Below are 24,240 nucleotides of genomic sequence, written 5' to 3'. Positions count from 1 at the left end.
CGGTGTGAGTTGGTTTGGCTGGATCTTCGGCGCATCTTGGTTGCATTTGCACCTGGAATCCATGTCTACAAAGGATGTTGGGTAACGCAGGTGTAAAAGGGAGTGTTAAAAAGAAAACACAGTTAAGTCCCAAGGGGAGACACTGCTAAGACGGAGCTTCACCACTTACATCCACCTGTATGAACAGATGAGCCGTTCAAATTGTGAGGTATGTGTGTCTCCACTGGACAATTGACAATAAATCATGCGTTGTGGGAAAAGGGGAAACTGAGGGAGTGTGTGTGTGTGTGTGTGTCAGGGGAAGATGGGGTGGTGGGAGCGTTGGTGAAAAAAGGAGGGCTTACTGGAGCACATGTTGAGTTCGGGGCTGCGCATGCCGTAGTATCCGGCCGGACAGTCGTGGAGACACTCCCCGTACTGCCTCATCCTCTCCCGCCGCAGAAACAGGAAGAGCTTGGGCTGGCAGTTTACACAGCCGTTGTCCCTGGAGCACACCGAGCAGCCCTTGCAGATGGGGTACGCGCCATAGCTCGCTGCAGGACAGACACAGGTGAGAAAAGAAGCAAAGGTGATTAGTGATATGTGGAAATGGTATGCGCGGGATTGTTTTCATCTGAATCAATAAGAACTACTTGCTCCGATATTTGGGACAGCAGGATTATTTTTTCCACTCACAACAGCTTTAGACACTTTTGCCCTCAAGCAGATGACATGTCGTACAATCATCGGTTCGTGCATAGCCCACCCATAAGACAGGTTACCCTTTAATAGTGGTGTGTACGCTGTCTGGCTTCCAAACTGTGCCAGGACTCTTTACATGGCGTCTAAATGCTTTTCACTGATGGGTGCCATTGTTTTTCCCGAAACGCATGCGAACCTATTTAACTATTGAGCATCGCACGTTGGCCCTTTACATCTCACCACTGGTGTTCTAGGTATATTCGGTCATATTCAACAGGGGACTTTTCAATGGACAACCAACGAGATGACCATCATCCAAGATGTACATAAAAACAACTAGTGATCGCCAAAAAGAATGAGAACGTTTTAACCCCCCGACGGCCTTACTGATCATTTGATTCATACCGATCCTTTTCTCTGAGGGTGGATTATTGTTGTTGCCATCTTTTTGTATTTTGGTTTAATTTGAAAACATATTTCCCTGGCCCTGTCGCATGGTGGTGATGCAAACCCAATTGTGTATGGGTTTGTGTCACGGCGAGGTGAACGCGAGCTCACACTGCTGATCCTGTGTAGACGGCTTGTGAGAACATAGCACTTATAAAATGTGGGTCAGCTGCGCTGTTTTGCTTTTTGCCACGGCCGCAGTGGAAAACTTGCATCTAGCGCGGCGGTGCAGACGGCTGTTTCGTTCTGTCCCAGTGACAGAAAAAGTAGTACTCTTCGAGAGTTGTTGTGTCATCACTCATCCGCGGACGACCCCGACTTCACCCGACGACAAGAACGGGGAGAGCTGGAGACAACAGACTCTGACTGTGGGAGGGCTGACCAGCAGAAAACAACCCGAGTACAAGAGTAAAAACCAAAACAACCATAATAGATATATCAGCAGGATGTTCTCTAATTCATAGTAAATATGTCCGCTTCAACAGTTTGTCATTCACGCAAACTCCAGTTCCCCTCTCGTCCGAATGCTGATTGGTCGTGAATGTGAATATTGCATTAATTCTGGTCGGAGCTGGCCTCCTGAACCACTGTGTTGAGACAGCCGATGAAAGCCCCCAAAACCTCAGTGGCTCTGGCCGCGGCTCCAGTTGCCTGCGGAGGACAAAGGAGCCAGTAAAAAGACAGTCCATTCCACAATAACCGACTCTCAATGTAAACTCCTTAGCGTCCCGTTTACAGGAAAATGTCCTTGGGCGAATCCAATCGCTCCGAAGGAGAGACACATCAATTGATCTAAGCCAAGTCTTAAATATCACAAGCAGGGACCGGGGTAACAGTGCTGCTCAAACGGAGCGACCTACCACAATGCTTAATAAAACACTGCGCCTGCAAACCGGACAAACCCTGAGAGACAGAGCAGAGCACGCCTGCTTTACTGGCCACGGATCCGCGTATTGGATTTCTCTGAACAGATTCGCCGAGACGAGAGTGAGCGCTAAGTGGGCCCAGTGCAAGCATCAGTTTGTAATCATGTGGAAATCAGTCAGCAGATGTCAGTGGCTGCCTTGGACACATCCTCTTTTATTTCTTCCCTTTTTTTTTGCCGGGGCCGCTTTGGAAGCCTGTCCTCAGCGAGGTACGCCGGCTCTGCCAAACTACGCTCATTCTCCTGAAGCCGGGGGAAGATGGAAGTAAGATTGAGTGCTAATCAGAATGTGTCTCCGACGGTCTTTAGGGATGAGGCTTACAGCGACACCTCATTGATCACAGCAGCGCCGGGATGTGCACTCCGAACCGATTCATCACACACACACGCGCACACGCACGCACACACACACACACACACACACACACTGGTGATTGTTCACCTCTAGTCGACACTCAATATGAATGAAGAAGAAATGAAAAACTCGGCTCGTCCAATTCCCAGATGGAAAAAAAATGGTGTCCTACGTTCGACTGTCACTCCGGTGTCTGAAATATTATTTCTTGACTCGGCGGTGCCAGTGGAGGCCCGGCTCTCGACTCTGTGCAGCATCTTCAGAGTCACTTGGCGGACACAGGCGCCGTTTATCAAGTTTACACCTGGCTACAGTATGGTGCAGTAAGTGAGTTAATGCTGAGAGGGAATGATATATATTTCGAATAATGTGCCTTATTGAACTTTAAAAAATAAATAAATAATGTTCAGGCATTTACACCTCTGTATATATTCATATATTTTGGATTTAACGTGCGTACAATGTCGAAACCTGCATTCAAACTCGGTACGTCACTTTCATTTACAAAAAAAAAGTCCCCGCAGCTGTATTTAAGTGTTTCTCTTTCCCATCAGGTAACACCACAAACAGAAATTTCTCAAACGTATCTCGAATTTCGCCCCGTCAGTCCTTCCACTCACTAAAAAAAACTAAAACTGCAACATTAGACCAAACCTCAATACTTAACCATATGCTCCTGTCGGATATACAGTCTGGATGTGTTTACAGCAAACTGACATTCACATTAACTTGGTCCTCCGTGCTCCTCCCCCCCTCCTGCCCCCTCGCCAAAAGCTGAACACAACACCGAAAGGAACGGGGGAAGCCAACTTGGCCAAAGCGGGGAGCCGTCGTGGGCCTGGGAAGCCCCCGTCTGTGGCCCGTCGCGGCCATTTGCAACAGGACGCCATCCAAACCGGACGGTCGATCGGCGAAGAAAGGAGTGACAGTCACCGAGAAGCCTCTCACGATCGTCTGACTGCAGCAGATCCCCACGGCCTGGAATCAGCGTTCAACCGGGGAAGGAAGGAAGGCTGTACGTGGTGGAGGGAAACTCTTTGGGTCCTGATTCGGGGAGATAACTGTGTGTGTGTGTGTGTGTGTGTGAGTGTGTGTGTGTGTGTGTGTGTGTGTGTGTGTGTGTGCGTGTGTGTGTGCGTGTGTGTGTGTGTGTGTGTGTGTGTGTGTGTGTGCGTGTGTGTGTGTGGAAAGGTTTCGGAGGCTCAGGCCACAGGTATGTCAGGAAAGGGGCCGCAATTCACAGCGTCTGGAGCGGCGCTGTCCAACTCACGTCCCACACCACCGGCACGGCGTCTCGCTCGCTTCTACGCCGACCCGCCGGCTGCCAGGAGAGTTTTTCTTCAGCCCGCTCTCAACGAAAACAATCGTCGGTCTAATGAATCAGATTTTTCAGACTGGAAGGAATAAAAAAAAAATCTTTTTTTTTTTAAAGTGCAGCTCCTCAAAGAAGGAAAAACTCCCCAAAATAAAAAAGGCTTTGGAAGAGGCTCATGTGTGAAAGCTTTTATCTCAGCATGAAAAGAATTCAAAGGAGTTTGCCGACGCATGTCGCAGGCACGTTTTAAGAGGCATCAAGGAGGAACGATTCTGATGTTTAACCTAATTTGGCAGGAAAACAACACTGTAATCTCCCGCGCGCCGGGGGCCGTGTTCTCAGCTGTAGATGTGGTTTCTCTCTCCGGTTTCGCGAGCAGCAGATCCCTGCGAACTCCCGTCTGTCTGAAACACCGACCGCGTTCGGACGCATGCTTCTCTGCAGGGCCGCGCCGAACATGCACAGTGGGATTATGGACGCCAGCTCGACGACACCGCGTGTTGACAGCACGTGAGAGGCGCAGGGGGTGGAGCGAGCGCGGCCCATGTCAATTCCAAGTGCCACTCCCCAAAACCCATATCGCTTACGGCCTCAACCACAGAATTCATATTACGTGAGAGGGGGGGGAAGCCCACAGTTCCCACTTCTGACAGCCAACTGAGGATACGTCGGATCCCCCAAGTATTGTGTGTCCATGTGGACATCAATGAAGACGCCTCATCAACGACTTCTATTCCGATGCGATGGCTCAATAAGTGCCTCAGTGTGTCGCCTACGAGGCCGAGGGCCCTTGTGCGGGAACCACATGAAGGACACTTCACATTTCCCCCTCGCTCGCTCATCCACAATGTATCGTGACACAGCCCGGCTGAGGATGATTCGTGTGTAGAAGAAGAAGAGGACATTCCCATGTTATATATTTGGATGCGCGGAGGGGGAATTTACCTCCCGTGCATGTTTTGAAGAAGATTCCGGCCGTTGATATGTCCCCCCGCATGATTAGGGCGCTACGGCCAAGTCAGTTATGAAAATTCTCCAGCTGTCTCCGGCTCCACGTTTACAGCGCAGATGTACGAGGGGTATCGATCTACTCGTCCGACTCCTGGCACGAAAAGAAAATTAGTGTTGTTGCCACATGTCAAACACACGGAGTCCATAAAGTCCTGAAAGGTGATATTTCTTTTTACTAACGTGCGCATACAAGGGAGAAGAAAAGAAAATACATCTAATATCCGTAGAGACACAATCCAAGACCAGTTGTGTTCTATGTTTCCAAAATTCATAAATTCAAGCCAAGAAATCAACATTACATGTTAAAAACGGCCTTGCGCACATCCACTGGTTATTACGTGTCGTGGTGAAGTCTTGTTGTTCTCTCCTTCTCGTGAAACAGCATGACAACGCAACACGAGCAACGATGGCGTGTTTGGAGCGCGGCCGCTCGAGGCCTGCTGGAGGGGGGGGGGGGCTGCGCCGAGACCGGGCAGGAAAACCCGAGCTCCGTCTCAGGTACCGTTTTTATGAGTCCAAAGCGAGCGTGACAGACTGCGCTCGGGGGGCCGCCAAGAGCCTCCGCGCGCAGTACAAGGGGGTTCCACCCACGGCCCGGCGCGCTTCCTGCTTTCTGTTCACCTACCGTTACCCATGAAATCATTCACATTGACCCGCTTCCAACTCTCTGCAACCCGAAACCCTAACAAGGCAAATTGCACATAATTTTTGTGTTTCTTTATAGAGCCCCGGACTTCACGTGGAGGACAAGAGAACATTCAGGCTGACTTCAATAAAAAAAAAAAGAACAGCCGGTGCTGTTGAAAACGGATACTTTACAACCATGCTCGTGTCTTTGATTCGGACTATTTTATTGTGATTCTGAAAAAAATAATGACGTGAAGAAAATGCGTTATGGTATAAGAAACCTAATAAATACCAACAGACTTCATCCGAGGCCTCCGCATCAGAAGTTGGCAGCACAAACGGTATCAGATTTTTAATAAGGTTGCAGCCGTTTTAGTAGCATTTTCCCTTAAAGATTTCACCTTTTTATGGACAGAATGGGATTCGATTATGCCAAAACGTACATATTCATGTAAATAATTTTTTTTTGGGGGGGGGGGGGGTTACTGGCCAGATGCACCGAGCGGTTCCAGCGAAAAACAGAAGACATTTTCTTTGAGGAGAGACTCCATCCACTCATCAACTCCTCCAACCGGCTTCTATAAAGACTAATGAGTCTTCCCCCCCGAGGAGAAACGCCGAGGTCGCGCCGAGGTTAATGTTTGAAATAAACCGAAATGAGTTCCCATTGGCGGTTGGTAATATTGGCACCAACGGTATACAGTGTAATACAGGCTTGTGAGATGGTTGTTTGGATCCGAGCCTACAGTTGATGTTGTCGTACCTGATTTCAGCATCACGCTGGATTGAAAGTGATTTGACCGGACACCAAATGGACACGAGGCCGTGTCTTCATTAGCTACCGAGAGGATCTGGAGACGCAGCAGACTTGTGGAAAGAATCATAACGCAGCAAATGGAAGACAAGGGCGTCCATTATAACGGAACTATTTCTCTCCCCGCAGTTCTCCTCCATTTCTCCAAGGGCCCCTGGTATGTAAATCTAATAATGAAGACTGAATGCAACCAACCAGCAGCCTGCACTGTCCATTGTTGGGAAGGGGCTCTTACAGTACAGCACACATGACAAAGGTTGGTATCACGGAGCGAAACGACAAACGCGTTATTCACCGCGCTCGCTCCACTGACGGTGGATGTCATGTGGGAGCGGCGGCGACGAGCGAAACCTCAGGCTGAGGAGTTACATGGCGGCAGCAGGTCAGGAGGATTCCGCGCTCTCATGTGGAAAGCATCACAGTCACCGGCAGGATTATACGCCGCCCTCGTGGCAGTGAGACGATTTATTGTTTATTGTCCACCTCGGGATGGAGAGAGAGAGAGAGAGGGGGGGGGGGGGGGGGGGGGGGACAGATACGGGACAGGGGGGCGTCGGTGGCCAAGTGAACCGTGAAAGAAGAAGAAGACGAAGAAGAAGAAGAAGCAGCCGGCGCCGCCGCCGCCGCAGCTTTCTGGATCTTTGTTCCGACCACCCCGAACACCCAGGTTCACACTCTGGCTGTAAAGCAGCAGCAGAGCCGACCGTGTCGAGCCCTCGCGCCCGCAGCTCGCCAGCTGCCGTAGCGTCCCAACGTCGCTCGGGCTCGTTAAAAAAAGCTGGTACGTGGAAGACGACATCAAACCGGCCCGTGACTTTATTTGTCATGGATCTGGAAGTCGCACTTGGTTCAAGATTTGTGGAGCGGGGGGGGGGGGGGGGGGGGGGGAGGAAACAAAAAGCAGAAGGGGTAAGTGGGGGTGGGGGGGGTGAGGGGTGTGGGCACATCGGGCCTGTGTGCGCTGAAGGCACATTTCTGTTCCAATTTAGCAGAAAATATGTTGGACTTGCCTCCGACTCTTTTACAGCTGGAAGTGGTCAGGTTTTCGGATCTACACCCACCCCCCCGCAGTTTACTTTAACAGATCATACTGTAAGCACATGTTTATAATTTAGGACAGTCCTGCCGCATATTATGATTTTGCAGGCATGAGACGGAGTGAACACATTCGCTGTCAGACATATTGGATCGGCCAGAGGAGAGTGTGTTCCTGTTCCTGTTCCTGTTCCAGTTCCTGCGACGCAGATCCACCGAGGCGGGCGAGCGAGGCGGGCGGGTGGGGCGGCGGGCGGGGCGGCGGGCGGGGCGGGCGAGCGAGGCGGGCGAGCGAGGCGGGCGAGCGAGGCGGTGGGCGAGGCGGGCGAGCGAGGCGGACGGGTGGTGCGGCGGGCGGGGCGGCGGGCGAGGCGGGCGAGCGCGCAGATTTGAACCCCTCACTTGAAAGGCCAGTAGTTTATTCAGCGGCGAATGGGTAAAACAGGCAGCCCTCGGTTTCAAACGGGCAACTGGGGGGGAAAAAATGGGGGCCAATTTAAAAGCTACACTTTTTTAGTGCACAATAAAACACGAGCGGCCCCGGAGCCACAGTCCCGTGCAGGTGAGAGAACCCAGTTTGTCTCATTGGATGACCACATGAAACGAAAAGGAATGTTATTAAAGGAATAGTTTTCGTTCTGGCAGAAAAATGGAAACGATCGAGACCGTGATTTCTCAGATTGCCGCATAACGTGAGCTGCTCTGTGCGGTCTGACGATCCTCTCTGCGGTCTCTGAACATGTGGTCAGTCAGATGGAGACGTCCCTCGGCACCTTTCACCCATCTGTCCATCTGAGCTCACCCTCTGCACTCTATCCTCGTCGACAGTACGTGAAGGGCCCGGGTCCGTCCACTTCCTTATTAATGACTTCATGATGGATTATAACTTAAATCCCATGTCCTGGGTCACATCCCACATCTGGATCCCATGATGTGAAAGAGACCTCGCGATTCCCCTTTGACGCAAAATTTGAAATAAAAAAAAAAAAAGGGGGTGACCTGTAGCCGTCCTCCCGCGGCCTGTCCCGCAGACTGGACACTTTCACCCCCTTGGCCATGACAGACATGTGACCACCGTGGAAAGCTCCGTGGTCACATAAGAGGAAGACAATCCCAGGGAATGACCTTCATGTGGCGGCCGAGGAGCGGCATCGCCTCTTCACTGTGGCTTCGCGGCCCCATGAAAAGAAGTTCAACGGTCCAGCCCCGACATTGAAAAACGAGAAAAAATCTGTCCACGGTTCAGAGTCCACGTAATTCCAACGGCGCACTAAGGCGACGCGAAAACGCCGGAAATCAGTTGAAACGGTTTGTTCCGGCGGCGAGAGGTGGAAAATCCCTCCGGAGGGAGTTTGTGACACTTAAAAATAGCTGAGCGAGGCGGCATTCATGGGCGCATTTTTATTTCCGCTGCTCTATTTTATGTGTTTGTGGCGAAAGCTGTGAAGTGGTCGCAGCAACATATAGTGCCCACTGCGGCGCACTCCACGAGAACATAATGAGTGGAAGATCACGAACCGGGCGGGATTTTTCTTACTCGCATGTGAGGCGTGTGAATCCACGCGGAGCAAGATGTGCACCACGTCTTTCAAAGAGAATTCGACCTGACACTTTCCTGCTGAGTGACACTCGGCGCCTGTCTTTGATTCTCTCGGTCGACGGGGCTCGCGTCATGCTCGCTCTATACGCCATGGCTGGTGAGCGCAGGTGCACAGAAGTACTTTATTTAATACCCCCGAGGAATGGAAGCACTGTGGGAGTCAAACAATGACTCGCGGGGATGGACTTTATCTCTCTCTCTCCCTCTCTGAGCGGGGCAACAGAAGACGAGCATGTGTTTCATGTTTCTCGCCGGCGTTTCTTCTTCTTCTTCTCCCATCGACCCATCTTTATTCACTCTATCACAGAATTATGTCCATGTTCTTGCGAAACCTAACCCCCTCCCCGTAAATCTCCACTTATCTTTAACATTTCTTCGGAACTCATACCATACCTTCCACGAATACATGATCAAAGATCATTTTGATCCAGGAACCTCGTTTTTTTTTTTCGCATTAAAGCACGGCCGCAAAATGGAAACACGCAGGTGCTCTCAGCAACGTGGCAACTATGGGCCAACTAAGCACTTTGCAGATTTGGTCAATATAAAACATTCGGAATGAGACGAGGAAATGATGACATCCGTACAATTTCTGAAGATTGGACTGGATAAATTATGGCTCCCCTCGTAAATTTTGTGCCAAAAACACACTGGCCTTTAGCTGCAAGAACCATTTGGAGGGTAATAAATCGTTTTATGGCTTCAAGTCGTGAGAGATGGTCCACGCCCACATTTGGAAATTATTAGTTCAACTGTCCAGGAGGTGTTTGCAAAATACGGTGGGGTTCTTCAGGAAATTTGTTTTGTGAAATCTCCAACTTGGCACGATCCCACCGCGCAATCTGCAAGCGATGGAGCTCGCGGCCAAAATATCTATAGAAAGAAGAGGAGTTGTTTTTCAGAGTGATGATGAACAGTTTAACTTATGGTGAATGTTTGGTTTCTTGGGTTTTATGGTTTTGCTGTATACTTCCCAACTCTTTTTTGCACTGACAAGGCATCAGAATGTACAGACCACCCACATGATTTACAAAGCGGCAACAAATTACGAGAAATATGAACAGGCCTCGGCTGCAATGTAAAGGGTGGTCTTTGAAATTCAGATGAAATTTTTCGATTTTACAGAGAAACGTCTGAATTTTCAAGGTTCCAGAGTGACGGAGGAAAAGGCTAAGATATACGACAGATGGATGTAACCGTTCTGATTTGTTATATCTCGTATATATATCTTATATGTTATATCTCATAATAACACCCGTTATTTCCCACAGTCTTGTGACGGCAACCAATCAAGTTACAACCTGGAGGTGAAGGAGAAAGCAGAGCAAAGTAAAAAATGAGCCCCGAGAGAGAGAGAGAGACGGGGGGAAAGGGTGGGAACTTTGAATTTTTTTTTTCAATATTTACACTCGCCCTCAAATCCAGGCAAGCTGTGGCAGAAATGTGTTTTTCCCCTTCGGAGCAGAGGGAAGAAGAAGAAGAGGGGAAAAGGTGGGCGGAGGAAAAGGTGGAGTGGCTCCGATTAGCCCACATGTTGGTATTTTATCACACATAAACCTCGCACCTCATTTTCACACCTGTAGCTCAATGTGCTGGAAGTCTAGTAATTCACTCATTCACACACACACACGCACACGCACACACACGCACACGCACGAACACATGCTGCTGAGTTGGACTTGGCCGTGGGACGAGGACATGGCAGGCGAGCATCAGTGAAGTCGACGGTCATTATTAGCATATTTGCCCCCCCCCACCCCCCCATTTGTCATCACCTTGACTAAACCCATCCCGAACTCTCCAGCTCTCACATCTGAAAAACAAAAAAAAAGAGTTGGACGGGGGGGATTTTTCATACAGTTTGCCAGAGAGCACAACGTTAAAAGGTCTGTGTGCAGATCCAGATGGGAGATACTCGTCTTTTTGCCGAGGTGTCACAGAAAAGTGAAAACTATAAAGAGAAAAGTTTTACTTCCTCCTGTCGCTAAGCGAGCTGGAGGACGAGGACGAGGCCGAATCCTTCCCTTGATTCAGTTTAGAAAAAAGCTGGGTGGACCTTTAAATCACTGCAAGTGTGGCTATGCATTGAAAGGGGGTTAAACCGTTGCATTAAAGTGATAGGAAATGTACGTGAGTATCATATCTGCAATCATTAATTTCACAAAAAGTATCATGAGGTCCCTTCATTAGCTTTCAACAGCATCAGTTCTTAAGTTTCTTTGCTACAAGTTACTGAAGGTAACTACAAGCGTTGCTATTGTGCACCCGATGAAGACCATGAGATGTGGTCAAGTAAGGGGCCCTTGAGTTAGGGCTTGTTTTTGTGCTTTTGCTCTTTGGGACTTTTATTTATTGTAATGTTTTACATCGTTGGGGGGGATTTTCTCATATCGACGGGCGGACGGGCACGACGGGAAGCGTCTGCCGCGAGGCTTCACCTCATTAACCCGTTAATAAGAGACATCGTCACACTCCTCGTCGCCCCCGCGGAGGCCAGCGGGGAGATCTGAGGTGATCGGCCCGGGTCAAAAGTGGAGCGCACCACAGGGGACGGATGGCAAAGACCTGGTCTCACTTTCACACATGGTGTCTGCCACGAAAAAAACACTCCTAAACATCAAAGCATCAAGAACCCCCCCCCACACACACACACACACACACACACACACACACACACACACTCCCAAAAAAAAAGAAAAGAAAACTGGGCTGGATCCAATATCTCCATCGCGTCTTTCATGGGAAAAGGAGACAAGCTCGCAGGTTTTTCTCCCCTCGCTGACGTCTGTTTCACACTAGACAAATGGCTCCACCCTTATTTGACCGTTGCGGGGCACAGGGGGTTAACCCGTTGGAATAATACTGGGATTTTCCTACTGACGCGGCCACCGTCAACATGTTGTTGCAGCTGTCTTTAAATGAGCCCATGTCTCGATCAATAAGGTGAAGGTTAGTGGAGGCACGCGCACAAAACCCACCGTACAGAGAGAACACCTGTGGCATTCGGTTTGTTTAGACCGGCCCTATTGTATCCAGATGAGAGCGGCCACCTCCACCTCTAGCAGGTGTCCGGGTCACGTCGCCCATACCGCCGCAAAACCTTGCACCTGAATGGCTGGCGCCGCTTGGAGCTTTCTCAACAGGAGCCGGCTTGTGTTGGCTCCGAAAAGGCCCACGCTCAGCCCTCGGCGGGGCCACTCGGGGCCCTTGGAGAGGAACCTGGAGTAAATGTTTTTCATAAAAGCGCGAGGGGATGGGTGTGTTTCACGGGGGCCAGACCTCGGAGCGCACGAGGTGAAGGGAACATCTACGACGGCGGTGCAAAAAAAAAAGAAATTCCATTTCCTCTCCGTTGAAAGCGCGACGTGGCGCTCCCGGGTGCCGAAATGTGATCTGTTGCCACAAAACCAAAAGAAGAAAAAAAAGGAAAAAAGAGAGCGTCGGTATGCAGGTGAGCTCCAGTCGTAACAAAGGTGTCGGATGATGAAGAGACAGAGACACGCACCCAAAAATCTCTGGGTGGCACCGAGGCTCCGTGCATCCGACCGGGGTGGGGTGCACGGAGCTGCACCCGTCGTGTGCCGACACGCCGCAGTGTTCGCTGCAACAAGCGGGCGCCGAGTCGGGGCGCCGCGCGCTGGGCTGCTGTTACAACAACGTTCCGAGGTGCAGGACGCGCCACGGAGCCGTCTTCGTCCTCTGAGCTGAACATTTAGACGTATCCTCTTATTCTATCCTGAAACAGCCTTTGACCTCATAAGAGATACAAGCTTTTAAAGAATAGACGGTTCACTATACTCGTATGAATATGCATGTGTGTGCTCATGGCGGTCGATGATGATAACCAGCCCTGCGTTGTCCATTACACTCCACTACTGTCCATTACTGCGCCGTCTCTGAGGCCATTAGCTGGTAAACATGTAAACTACTTGTGACCCCTGTCTGCGGATACCTATTAGTTATGGCTCCTGCCGGTGACAGCTGTTTACACAGCGAGGGCCGCTGCTCCTGAGCCCTGGCCCCAGTCCAAATAAAATAATATCTGGTTGAGGAGAAGTCGGCCAAGATGTAACACAAGTGCATGACACGCGGGGAAGAAAGAGCGAAGGAATCCGAGAAATGTTAATGGCCTTCTTCTTTCTTTTTAAAGCTTCGTACTGTTTCTGCCTAGCGTTTGTCTCCGCCACAGTCGTGCCCCATTGTCTGGTTCCTAAAAAAACGAGAAAAAAAAACCTAATGGGCGATAAAAAAAGGTCAAAAGCAGTAACCGCAAAGTGATGTGTTCGTTTGACAAAGCTCAGCATATAAAAATGGGCCGCGTTAAAATCATAACAAAGCTTTACAAATTTGCCCCTCAGTCAGACTTTACTCACTCTCCCTCTCGTGCGTTGGTTCGTGCGTTGGTTCGTGTGTGTGTGTGTGTGTGTGTGTGTGTGTGTGTGTGCGTGTGTGCGTGTGTGCGTGTGTGCGTGCGTGCCAGAGCAAAGCACAAAAATCATACATGGGCTTAAGTCGACGACGCAGACAACAACAAGGCAAACAACAACAAAAGACCACAACCACACCACAGCTGGGTCACTCACGCGTTGTGTTTCTCACACACTGAACAGGACCGGGCCCGTCGTTCTCCCGTGGAGGCCGGGGGCCCGTCGTTCTCCCGTGGAGAAACATCTTGGCTCAGGAGAGCGAATTACAGCTCATATGCATTCGGTGACAGGTGATGAGAAGCATGAGCCAACGTGCACGACTGACAGGTGGCAAAAGTTCAAATGAGTGAACTGTGACCTGGGAGGAGTGAAAAAGGGTTTTGTGGTAACCAATTACAGCAAATATATATATATATATATATATTTTTTTTTTTTTTATAGCATTTCTTGTAAATACATTTAAATTGCAGCCGAAAATTTCCATTCCGTCCTGCGCCATTAGCTTAACCGCTAATCCCTTGAGAGTCGCGGGGGCGGCTGGAGCCGGTCCCGGCTAATATTGGGCGAGAGGCGGGGTGCACCCCCGGACGGGTCACCCGCCTGTCACGGGGTCCTGAGGTTCGCCAACCTCTGTGGGTGACACACTGAAGGAGCCTCGATTCACATTATTTTCAGTCGTCAAACTATTGGGTGACCCCCCCCAGGTTCATTTATTCATGTCTTTCCTTTAATTTGTCACGATGTCTACGAGCTGGTTCACTTCAGGGAACCCGACTACAACGGCCATGGAAGCGAACTGTGAGCCGTAATTGGATCGACAAGACGCTGGACCCACCTACAAAAAGGCCGATTGCGAGAGGGCGTCGGCGAGGCCGCCGCTCAGTCGGGCTGTGCTCACGCTGTGAAAAACAATAAATCCTGAGCTCCTTGGGATGGATGTGCAGCGACTGACACCAGCAATCTAAAAACTTAAAGCAGCAGAGATCAATATTACATGTGCATAATGACGGACCTGCAGAGACTTATCAGTTCCCCTTGGCTCTACGGAGCATTTTAAAGTCTTTCGGCGTTTTGTTTTGGTTTTTTTATGCCTATGAATCTTTCTGGAAAATCTTGTGTGCATCTGGAAAAGGAGGTGAAGATAGTTAAGCGTAAGCAGCTGAAGTGACACATATTTTCCCTACGTGAGACCAGAGCTACAAAGAAAATGAATATTGGACTTGAGCTACTCGTGCCGCCCCCACATGGACAAAATGAATAATCCCATTATAATGGAAGGTTCAATCAATCAATAACCTACAGCGCCGTTACCCGGGAGACTGGGAGAGGATTCGAGGCGGACCAGGGGCAGAAAGAGAAATCGCAGCGTGGATCTCGGAGGCAATCACGCGGCGCTTCAACATGAGTGACAATCGCGGGGGGTGTGAGTTTGAACAACTTTGGCAGGATCGGCAAACACACGTTCTCCCGCCCCGAGGCCGACCATCGCAGAGCCGCGGCTCCCATCGGGTGATTGATTGACCATTTCATCGCCGCGGCCTGATAACAATCGGATGCACGTCGCTCTACGTGCTCCGTGAATCCCGCCGCGCTCATCACTCTTCCTCCTCTGCGCTCCCTCTCTCCCGTCCACATAAATCTACAGGGGCTGACCCTCCGAGACCTCTTTGCATCTGAAATGCACGCTATGTCACCCCCAACCCCCCCAGCCCCCTCCGCTCTGTGTCTTCCCCTCTCTCTCGCTCCACAGCGGGTGTCGGGGAGACAATGAGCTCAGCGGCGAGGCCCAGTAATGACTCCCAGCCTGGTCTCCTGATTAAAAACACACCGGGTGCTTCTGCACTCCGCAGGCCGCCATGAGGCCTTCCCCCCCTCCGTCACACCGCAGGGCCCGAGAGCTGCAGGAGAGAGACGAGAAGAGCACATGCCGGCTGTGCCTCCAAAAACGCAGGCCCGTGCCCCGACACAACGGAGGGGAAATCTCGCGCGGGTCCCCGTACACCCGCCGCGGCGTTCACAGCTCGCGTCCCGACGGGTCCGAGCCCTGATTTCCGGGTCGCGGGTCTTGGTTTAGTCGGACGCTGCCCACATTACCAACGTTAACCCCTCACCTCAGCCGTATCAGAGGCCGGGCACAGTCTCTGGCTCGGACGCGTCAAGGGCGGGGCTAGAATATCCTGCCGCATATTTTGCACGTCTTTTACAGTGTGCAGCGTTTCTTTAAGAGAAATCTGGATCAAATTGAAAATCAACTCAGTTACTTGGACGGACGAAGATGATGGAGAGGGTCAGTAAGCGACAGTGGGCGCTGCAGCACCTCCACCTCCACCTCCACCTCTCCGCCAGATTACAGTCGAGGGGCGCGGTCGAATTGTCCTTCCTTTTCTACTGTTCCTTGACCTCAGTGGAAAACGTCATGAGGTCAAGGAAAGGTGTAAAGGAGGACTGATAGGACTCAGGAGAAGCCGACAGCGGCGGCTCGGGGTCGACTCTCACTACACGACGTCGTCACGCGGCGGCGGATGTCGTTGACGTGCGCCCGGCCTGGTGAAACTACGAATTTTCCGAAGACGGACTACAAACAACGCGGCGGCTCCGTCCGGCACGTTTCAGTGACATCAGATACTTCCGGGTCACTTTCAAGATTTAGGGGATCCTCCTGAGCGGATTTTGACAATTCCACCGCACCCGAGCTCCACGGACGCATCACCGCGTCGGACCGGAGGCGTCGCACGCCGGGCTTTGTTTTTAATGTGGCATGTACGCACAATTAGAGGTTCCATAAAAGCGGCAGGGGGGGGGGGGGGTGAATGAAGGGGAGACCCCCGTCCATCTGTCGAGTGTTAAGGGATGGGCGTCCGAGCCCCCGCTCCTCCCTGCCCCGTTGATTTGAACAGGCACTGAGGGAAACTAGAGTCAGCGTGTGTGTGTGTGTGTGTGTGTTTGTTTCTGCACACGTCGGTGTATTTTCTCAAGGGGCCTACTTGAGTTTCAGATTTCCAGGCCTTGCAGATCGATGCAAAGTAGGTACTGGTCGGCACGCACGTCGGGGCAGAAACACACTGACACGGCGAACAAGAGCAGAAACAGAGTGTTGCCTTTTTTTCTCTTTTTTTCTGGAAACATTAGACGTTCGGATCCCTTCCAAGGGATCTTGGATCCGCCGAAGTCCTCGCAGCGCTCCGGCACATCTCGAAAGGAAGGTGGGAAGTCAAATTCACACCATGTCGGGTTTGGGCGTTGCCAAAGTTAACAAGTCGCGCGCCATGACGTTGTTTGACATTTAGGGAAATTCCATTAATTAGAGTGGACGATAAGACGCGCGCATCTGTACGGCGAATAGCGCGGCGGCAGCCAGCAGCCAATCAGCTTAGTTTAGCGCGGGGGGGAATGGAAACAGAGGAGCTAGCCTGGTTGTGTCTGACGGAAACTAAATCCGCCTTTCTGCACCTCCAGAGCTCACGAATTAACACGTTAGACCTTGTGTGATCGGTACAAATGCTGAAGAATGAAAATAAGGCTTTACGGCAGGTTGTGAGGTATTTCTTGGCCGGGGGGGGGGGCGGGAGAAGTGATTCTGATTCGTCCCTGCTGGTCGCCTGTCAAGTTCCCCGGGCCAAGGAACAGTGAAAATGGCCAATTGTCACGTTTTTAATTTTTTGGTAGAGATTACACAAACAAAGATACAATGTGTTAATTAGCGAGGTTCAGAGGCGCTGGTATGTGGCTTTCGTTACCTTCAGACGGGGCCAATTTAGTTTCCGGCATCCGTGCCAAGATAAGCCGGCGGCCGCGGGCCGCTGCCTCACACGAAAAGCAGGAATCGATCTTCTCGCATAACTGGAATTAGGGAGAATTGAAAGGCAGCGAAAACAGCTGTTCAGCATTCACCGTCGGTAACGGGGACTATTCTTGGGCCACGTGTGAATTAACTGCTCTGGTTTGTAAACAAGAAAAAGGGAAATTGGTCATTTTTGAACAAATGGAGAAGGGGGGAGAAGAAAAAAAACCCTCAACACAATGGATGCCTATTGTGTCTATGTCATTACCTCTAAACGGCTCTTCGCCGAATTCTTTCAGAGGTGTGTGTTGGTAATGTGAGAGGTGAAGTCTGGAAGTGCGTCTCGGCGTGTGCGTGTGCGTGTGCGTGCCCGAGGGGCTCCGGCGTCTCCGGCTCTGGGCAGCTCTCCTGCCCACGAAGCCCTTTCGCATGAGTCACTTTTTCATAAAAAAAAAAAAGAAAAAAAAGAAATGCTCCTTTTGTGTTGTTGTTTTATGTGTAGCACTTAGAAATGATTCCCACATTAGAATTTTTTTTTTTTTTTTTTACGGCCCAATAAACTTGAGGGCATCGGACCAAATTGGCTGGTCATATTTAGCAGCTATATGAGGAAACGTATTAAGGTGTAATTGCATTGCATCGGGGGGGGGCAACCGAGGGGGGAACGGCCGTAGGTGAGGCGGTTACAGAAGCACCCTCGCTCCGCGCCGGAGGGACGCTGCCATTTTGTTGGGGGGTCCGGCCCGCTGGTGAGTTCCCAATCACCGTGAGGGGAGATGCGGAGCGCCTTATAAGATTTTATGAAATAAGTTCCGTTTGTATTTCACATTTCCCGACGAGAACGGTCGTTTGAAGTGTGGTGAGAAAACCTGAAACAAAAACATCTGCTTGGCGTTTGGCTTTGCCAGCATATGGGATCCTCTGATGACAATGATTGAGGGGTTTGGAAGAGAAGATCTCCCCTCGTGTGTGTGTGTGTGTGTGTGTGTTTGTGTGTGTGTGTGCGAGTGCCTGAAAGGAAAAGGAAAAGGAAAAAGGAGGGAGCACATCGCGATGTGATAGATGGAGGTGTGCAGAAGTGTTACAGAACAAGCTTTCTCATCCATGTGAAGCTGACAGATGCTCCCCGCCTCGCTCCATTCACAAACCCACTGCAGGAAGCTGACACAAAGGATCATTTGTGCAGTAAAATTCAACTGGATTCATCCATGTTTTTCAAGGATTATTAAAAAATAGATTTATTTGAAACGGATCATCCCCACTTTGTCCGAAAGAATCTCCTTCTGTGTCTCTCTCTCTGGTAGAAAGTTCGTGCCACGGCATGCTGTTTCTGTTCCTCTGCCGGGGGCTCCTCGGGCAGTGTAGCATGGCACGGGCGCACTGAGGAGCCTTTCACGGGCTCCATCTGATACCGCTGCGACTCGGAGCAGGAGCCGCGCTCACGGTGGGGCCGGGATCGCCACGCATGGCTTAGTGGGTCAAACAAGGAGCCAGTCTTGTTCGACAGAGTTCGGAGGCAGGGTCAGACTAATGTGATTTATCAATACGGCGCACATAAGTGAATCATTGTACGCAATGACCGTGATGATCCGCGGCGCGGCCTGCGGATGGGATTGGTGGAGAGGAATCGGAGGCGGGTGAAGCGCGTCGTTTTTCGAGGCATGACGTCTTGATTAGAGCATCGGAAAACATGCACCTGTAGGGTGTTATTGTAGCTCCCTTTACTCTTCCTCTCTCTCTCTCACACACACACACACACACACACACACACACACACACACACACACTTATCAGTGCATGGCCGATGGAGCCTGGGAGAGAGAAAAAGACAAAGCTCTGTTCCTTGACGCCAGAGCTTGGGCTCAGGTCAAGACTCGGCTCGCCGTAATCCCTCTCAGGTGATGCTGTTCACATTCAGCCCGTTTTCCCCGCTGATCTGCTTAAATATGCCTTCCTCATCCCCTAAAAAGCCCCCACCCCTCGTCAACTCGCACTCCCTCAAGAGGAGGAGGAGGAGGAGGAGGAGGAGGAGGAGGAGGAGGAGAGGGCTGCTGTTATTCCATGCTGTCAGGCCTCAAATTCAGGCCTTCTGAATTCCCCGTGAGGTGACAATTCCGGTGCCTCGTGTGAGGAGAATGAATAACCTCTCTCAGCTTTGTGGAACAAGAGAAGGTCGGGGGAAACATCACCTGGGTTGGAGCTGCATGGCACCATTTGAGGAAAAAAAAGGCTTGTTAGCAGACGATGCCACCTTGAGAGCTTCTGGCGGGCTTTTTTTTTTCTCCCCGCTTATTTTCCCAGAGGCACGAGTGGCAAGGCCGCCTTGAGAGCAGCCTCTTGGAGCGGAGCGCCCCCCCTCCCTCTCCCTCCCCCTTTCGGGCACTTCATCCACATATTATATTGCACCGAGGTGGCGGGTTCCAACATTAACACTTACACCCACCAACCCCTGGACTTAGCGTGAGCTTTCCGCCGGCACAGAGGCCTGATTTACAGGGCTCGGGGAGAGAGAGAGAGAGAGAGAGAGAGAGAGAGAGAGAGAGAGAGAGAGTGGGGTTCGCCGTGTTTAGAATCAACTATCTGTGTCCAAGGTTTGCTGTAAATTTTGTTGAATTTATGCGGCCGAAGGCTGCGTTTGACTCGAAAGGCCACAGAGTCAATTCACGCACACGCACACGCACACGCACACGCACACACACACACACCGTGTGATTCTCTGCTGAAAGACGGGCCCATTCGGCCCCAAATGAAAACTGTGTTTCTGTGTACTCTGGCATCAAGAGCTCGGCGGACACACGTCCGAGTCGCAGACTGTCGCCGGCGGTGCAAGATGTCGCGCCGCCCTCGGACCTCGCTCCCTCCTTCACCCCTTCCCACGAATCACTTTCTGTCCTGACCGTGGAGTTGAGTAACAGATCGCACAGTCGAACGTGATGCGGCGCGTGCTGCGGCCTGCTGGGAATTCAAATTTGGCATTTCGGGGGCGATGGGGACGTGGAAGGGGTTAACAGTATCGCATGGCGACTTCTCCGCCTGCTTCTCGACTGCTGTATTACCTATTCATTACCTGTTTAAACGTCTCGGGGCCCCGCGGGGCGTCTCTGTTCCTCCAGGCAGCGCTGCTACACTCCCAGCCTGATTTTATGTAGTCAGCAGGTGGCATCATTAGCCAGAGAATAAGAAATGAAATGTAATACCCTTGTGTCCTAGCTATGATATCATGGTAGGGCTCATTGGCATCGTTTCCCCTGCTCCTAGTGGGCAGGACAGGAGGTAAGGAGGTGTAAATTTAGTATGTTTTTCTCATGTGTTTTACATGACTAAAGTGGGTACGTACAATTGCCGCAGCCAACCGGGGGGCCCCGGGGTCATGCCAGGCAGTGGTGCGAGCAGGGGACAAGATCAGCCCCCGGAAAACCGCACAAAGATCCCAATCTCGAACTGTTCAGCGTGGCTCGAGTCGTACTGTACGCAGTGGCCCGAGTCGTACTGTACGCAGTGGCCCGAGTCGTACTGTACGCAGTGGCCCGAGTCGTACTGTACGCAGTGGCCGTTTTTCTCCCCCCGCCGTCCCCCCTCGATTGTAACGGCAGCTCCATCCCTCACACCTCGCCCTGTCATGTGGCCGCGTACGCGCAGTATGTCAACGGCAAAGCTTCTCTCGTTTTCTTTTTTCCTTTTTTTTCCCCTCGTGCATGTAAAAAAACGAAAAAGACATTTGTTAAATTATGCAGGATGTGTTTTGTTAAGCATAAAATGGTTGCGCCCGGGGAGCGGAGAGTTTGGCCAAATTGAGTTTCGAACGTGTCTGGGTCTCACCACTGCTGAACGGTTTGGATAGCTCCCCGCGCACTGCCAGACAGGCTGTATATAAAGCTGTCACAGGAACCTTGAGGGGCTAGAAAAATATTCAAGAATTTCTGGGGCCTATTGGACAATGATCTCTTGCACATGCTTCTTCCAATATAACCGTGATAAATAAAAAAAAAAAGGAAGGAAGCAAATACCGAAAAACTTGGCCGGCTGCCACTGCATGCTAGAATGGCAACACACACACACACACACACACACACACACACACACACACACACACAGCATTACTGTAAGGCCAAAACCTACATATATGTACATATTTGCATGGGATTAGGTTGACAAGTGTAACATCCGCTCGGAGAGCTGGCGGTCACAATGTGTAGTTTATAGTGCTCAGCCTGAAGCTGATCTTGAGGTCAAATGTGTAAGTTAACCTCTTGATCTCAACCCCACTGGTTGCCCCCCTCCCCTCCTCTCCCTCTCTCACACAGACATCCACACTAGGTGGATAAACAGGCCCCCAGGGCAAATGAAAAGGCCGTGATTTGCTGCTTGACCATCCAAAATACCCTCCACGTTCCAATAAAAAGATTGATCATACCGGGGAAAGGCTGCATTCCATCTCCTACACACACACACACACACACACACACACACCACACACACTATCTCAGATCACACAGTCCGGGGGGAGAGAAACGCACGGAGGGGCTGAGAAACGAGTGTGTGCCAGTGCCCCGCAGTGATTGCCTGATTATTTGCAGATGGGCAGAGGAGGACTTGCAGAGTGTGGAGGTTCCCCCCTTGGCACGCAGCGCATATGATTGCCTTTAAATTTACAAGACCCCCCCCACTTCCCCAACCTCCCATCCTCCCACCCCGCCCCTGACTCGAAATGAGTTTTTACATGCTGTACTTTCACACTTAGCTGCATGGCGCTGGCCAAGGGTCCGCTATACTCCCCCCCCCCCCCCCCCCCCCCCCCCCCCCCCCCCCCCCCCCCCGGTCAGGTCACCCCCAGAGGATCTTTGGCGGTGTGTTATGTCACAGGTCTGAGGAGGCGCTCGGGCGGGGGGCACTTCCCTAATCCCACTGTCTCCTCCATTCATTCAAGAGCATGGAGTGGTGTTTACAAAGGGGTTGACCCCCCCCCCCCCTCAACCCCCGCGCCTCCGCTGAGCGATCGTCATGCGGGTTTTCCTACCAACTGTTCAAAGTGGTTATGAGATCAATTAAAACCAGCTTAAGGGGCTAGAGAGTGGAGAGATGTGCAATTCATAAGTCGGGGGAATGGGATTCCGTATCTAGTCATTGAATTACTCCTCCAACACGACCCCCCCCCCTCCCCTGACCCGCAGGTTTGTTTTTTTTTGCAGTTTAATCATATCGGGAAGCCCTTTACATCGCTCCATTAGCCAATCCACCGACGCAACGTGAATTAATATCAATGTTTGGACAGCCGCGCGCGAGTGGCCAAGTTTGCGCACATTTTACGCATTGGGTACACCGGCTCCGAAATCGTCACATAATGCATAAAACATGTCATTTTCTAGAGGTTAATACAAGTGTACACACCAGACGCTGGGAGATTAAATTGCCACATTTTCATTCATTGTAAACATTTTTCCAGAATGATCCCCCGCATTGTGATCTCACGTTTGTGCGTTTTCAAAATCAAACAAGCGCAAGTTATCAATATTTGATGCCATGTCGAAGCCATGTTCTCTGGCTGTCCATACGTGCGCTCTGGAGAATGTACACCTACGCGCGTAAAGACGCGAGAGGAACATTGTGCCGCTGCCTCCCGTGACCCACACAAACTCTCTCACAGTGTTGTAAAGTCTCTCCCGGGATGCTGCCGCCGCCGCCGCTGAGACCTGTGGGCTGCTCGTGTTCTTACCTCGTTTGCTTCTCCTCCAGCGGTGCGACGGCGCCTGACAGTTGCTGTACTCCATACAGTTCAAAACGATCAGGGCAAATGAGAAGAGTCGAAACTGCATCTGGACGGCGATCTGTTGTCCTGGACTCCAGCGGGGGGGAAAAAAAAGAAAGAAAAAAAAAAGAAGAGGAAGGTGCCGGCGAGGCTCGGGATGGATTCTCTTGACTTTGTAACGTCCTCCCCGCCCGCCCCCCCCAGTTTCGTTTTTTTTAAAGTCACTCCTCAAACGTGTCCAACATCAGACGAGACGCGACATGGTATCACGTCGCCGATCGGGATCATTGTACGGAGCGCGCTGATCCTCCAGTCACTCCAAAGGGGTTTGGGTTACGCTGCGGGGAGAACGACAAAGGAGGTTACTGTGATAACAGTGTAACGAGATCAACACCTTCCTATATATTGATGCGTGGAAGTGATAGAGGAGGAGGAGGTGGGGGGGGGATTAGAAGAAGAAAAGAAAAAAAAACTCTTGGCTCTTCTGTGTGTTAATGTGTTGGAACAATCGCAGACGCAAAGGCGACGCGTAAAACTGCTCAAACGCCCCCCTCCAAAAAAAAAAAAGAAGCCGTGCGTAATAGTAGCCAAACGCGCTCCGCGAGAGAACGCGTCGGTCTATATACCTTGCATCAGGCGAAGTGTGTAATTCCGCTCCGGTCCACTTTCAGGTTCCCTCTGGGTGCAAGTGTGGCTCGGGAACATGCAGCATCCCTTTTTGTGTGAGAAACTTGTGTCCCCACGAGAGCGCAGAGGTCGAGGAGGAGGAAGAAAAAGAAGAGGGGGGGGAAAAAGAAAAGAAAAGGTGGTATAGCTGTGAAGGGGGATTTCCTTTCCTTTCCTTTCCTTTGCCCCCTCTCTCGGCAAAAAACAAAAAGAAAAAAAAAAGAAAAAAGAAGCTTAGATTCCGTTTACCTGCGTTCCCTCACTCGGGGCTCGTCTCCTGTCCGTGTCGCGCAGCGCGCAGCGGCAACCAAACTCACGTGTGTTGCTCTCTCTCGCAGCGGGAGAACGACTCGGGTGCCGGCGAGCGGGTGTGTGAGCGCGCGGCGTCTCTGCGTGTTTGTGCTGCTGCTGCTGCTGCTGCTGCTGCTGCTGAGGTTGCGCGGCGACCGACTCCCGGGACTGGTCCTGATGCTTGTGCCCTTTTCCCTCATATAGCGCCGCGCCGCCGTCACGTGCTGGGCATTTTCTCGAGTTGTGTTTTCTCCCTATTTAAGATGTTGAAGATGACATTTGGCCGAGTCTCTCCCACCTCCCCACCCTTCCAACCCAACCCACCCCACCCCACCCACCCTGGCCCCGCGCACTCACCCACGCCGGTGCGAGGCAGCCTCTGGGTCCTAGTGAGCGGGAAATTCTGGGGGGAGAGAGAAAGAAAAATCTTCAGGGAAAGTAAAATAAAGTTGGGTTGTTTTTTTTCTTTTTTTTGAACTATTGCAGCTTGTCTGTGTTGGTATAGTAGTGGATTATTTC

At 51.2% G+C, this 24,240-nt stretch overlaps 1 protein-coding gene across 3 annotated transcripts in view; it reads right to left on the bottom strand.

Moving 5' to 3' along the window:
• The window catches only part of rspo2 (R-spondin 2), a 55,270-nt gene extending 31,263 nt beyond the window's left edge, over positions 1-24,007 (bottom strand). The window contains exons 1-4 of one of the 3 annotated variants that reach the window (XM_035640630.2): positions 23,680-24,007; positions 23,391-23,494; positions 22,732-23,102; positions 345-533 (exon numbers count right to left, since the gene is read on the bottom strand). In XM_035640630.2, the coding sequence (XP_035496523.1) occupies positions 345-533; positions 22,732-22,831 (289 nt within the window). In that variant the 5' untranslated portion in view covers positions 22,832-23,102; positions 23,391-23,494; positions 23,680-24,007. Of the gene's footprint in view, positions 1-344; positions 534-22,731; positions 23,103-23,390 lie in introns of all 3 variants that reach the window. The other 2 variants (XM_035640622.2, XM_035640640.2) reach the window with 2 other exon arrangements.
• Between the last annotated feature and the right edge of the window lie 233 nt (positions 24,008-24,240).

The sequence above is a fragment of the Scophthalmus maximus genome, chromosome 1, assembly GCF_022379125.1.
Source record: "Scophthalmus maximus strain ysfricsl-2021 chromosome 1, ASM2237912v1, whole genome shotgun sequence".
NCBI classification, from domain to species: Eukaryota; Metazoa; Chordata; class Actinopteri; order Pleuronectiformes; family Scophthalmidae; genus Scophthalmus; species Scophthalmus maximus.
This window is presented reverse-complemented; position numbering and strand designations above follow the sequence as displayed.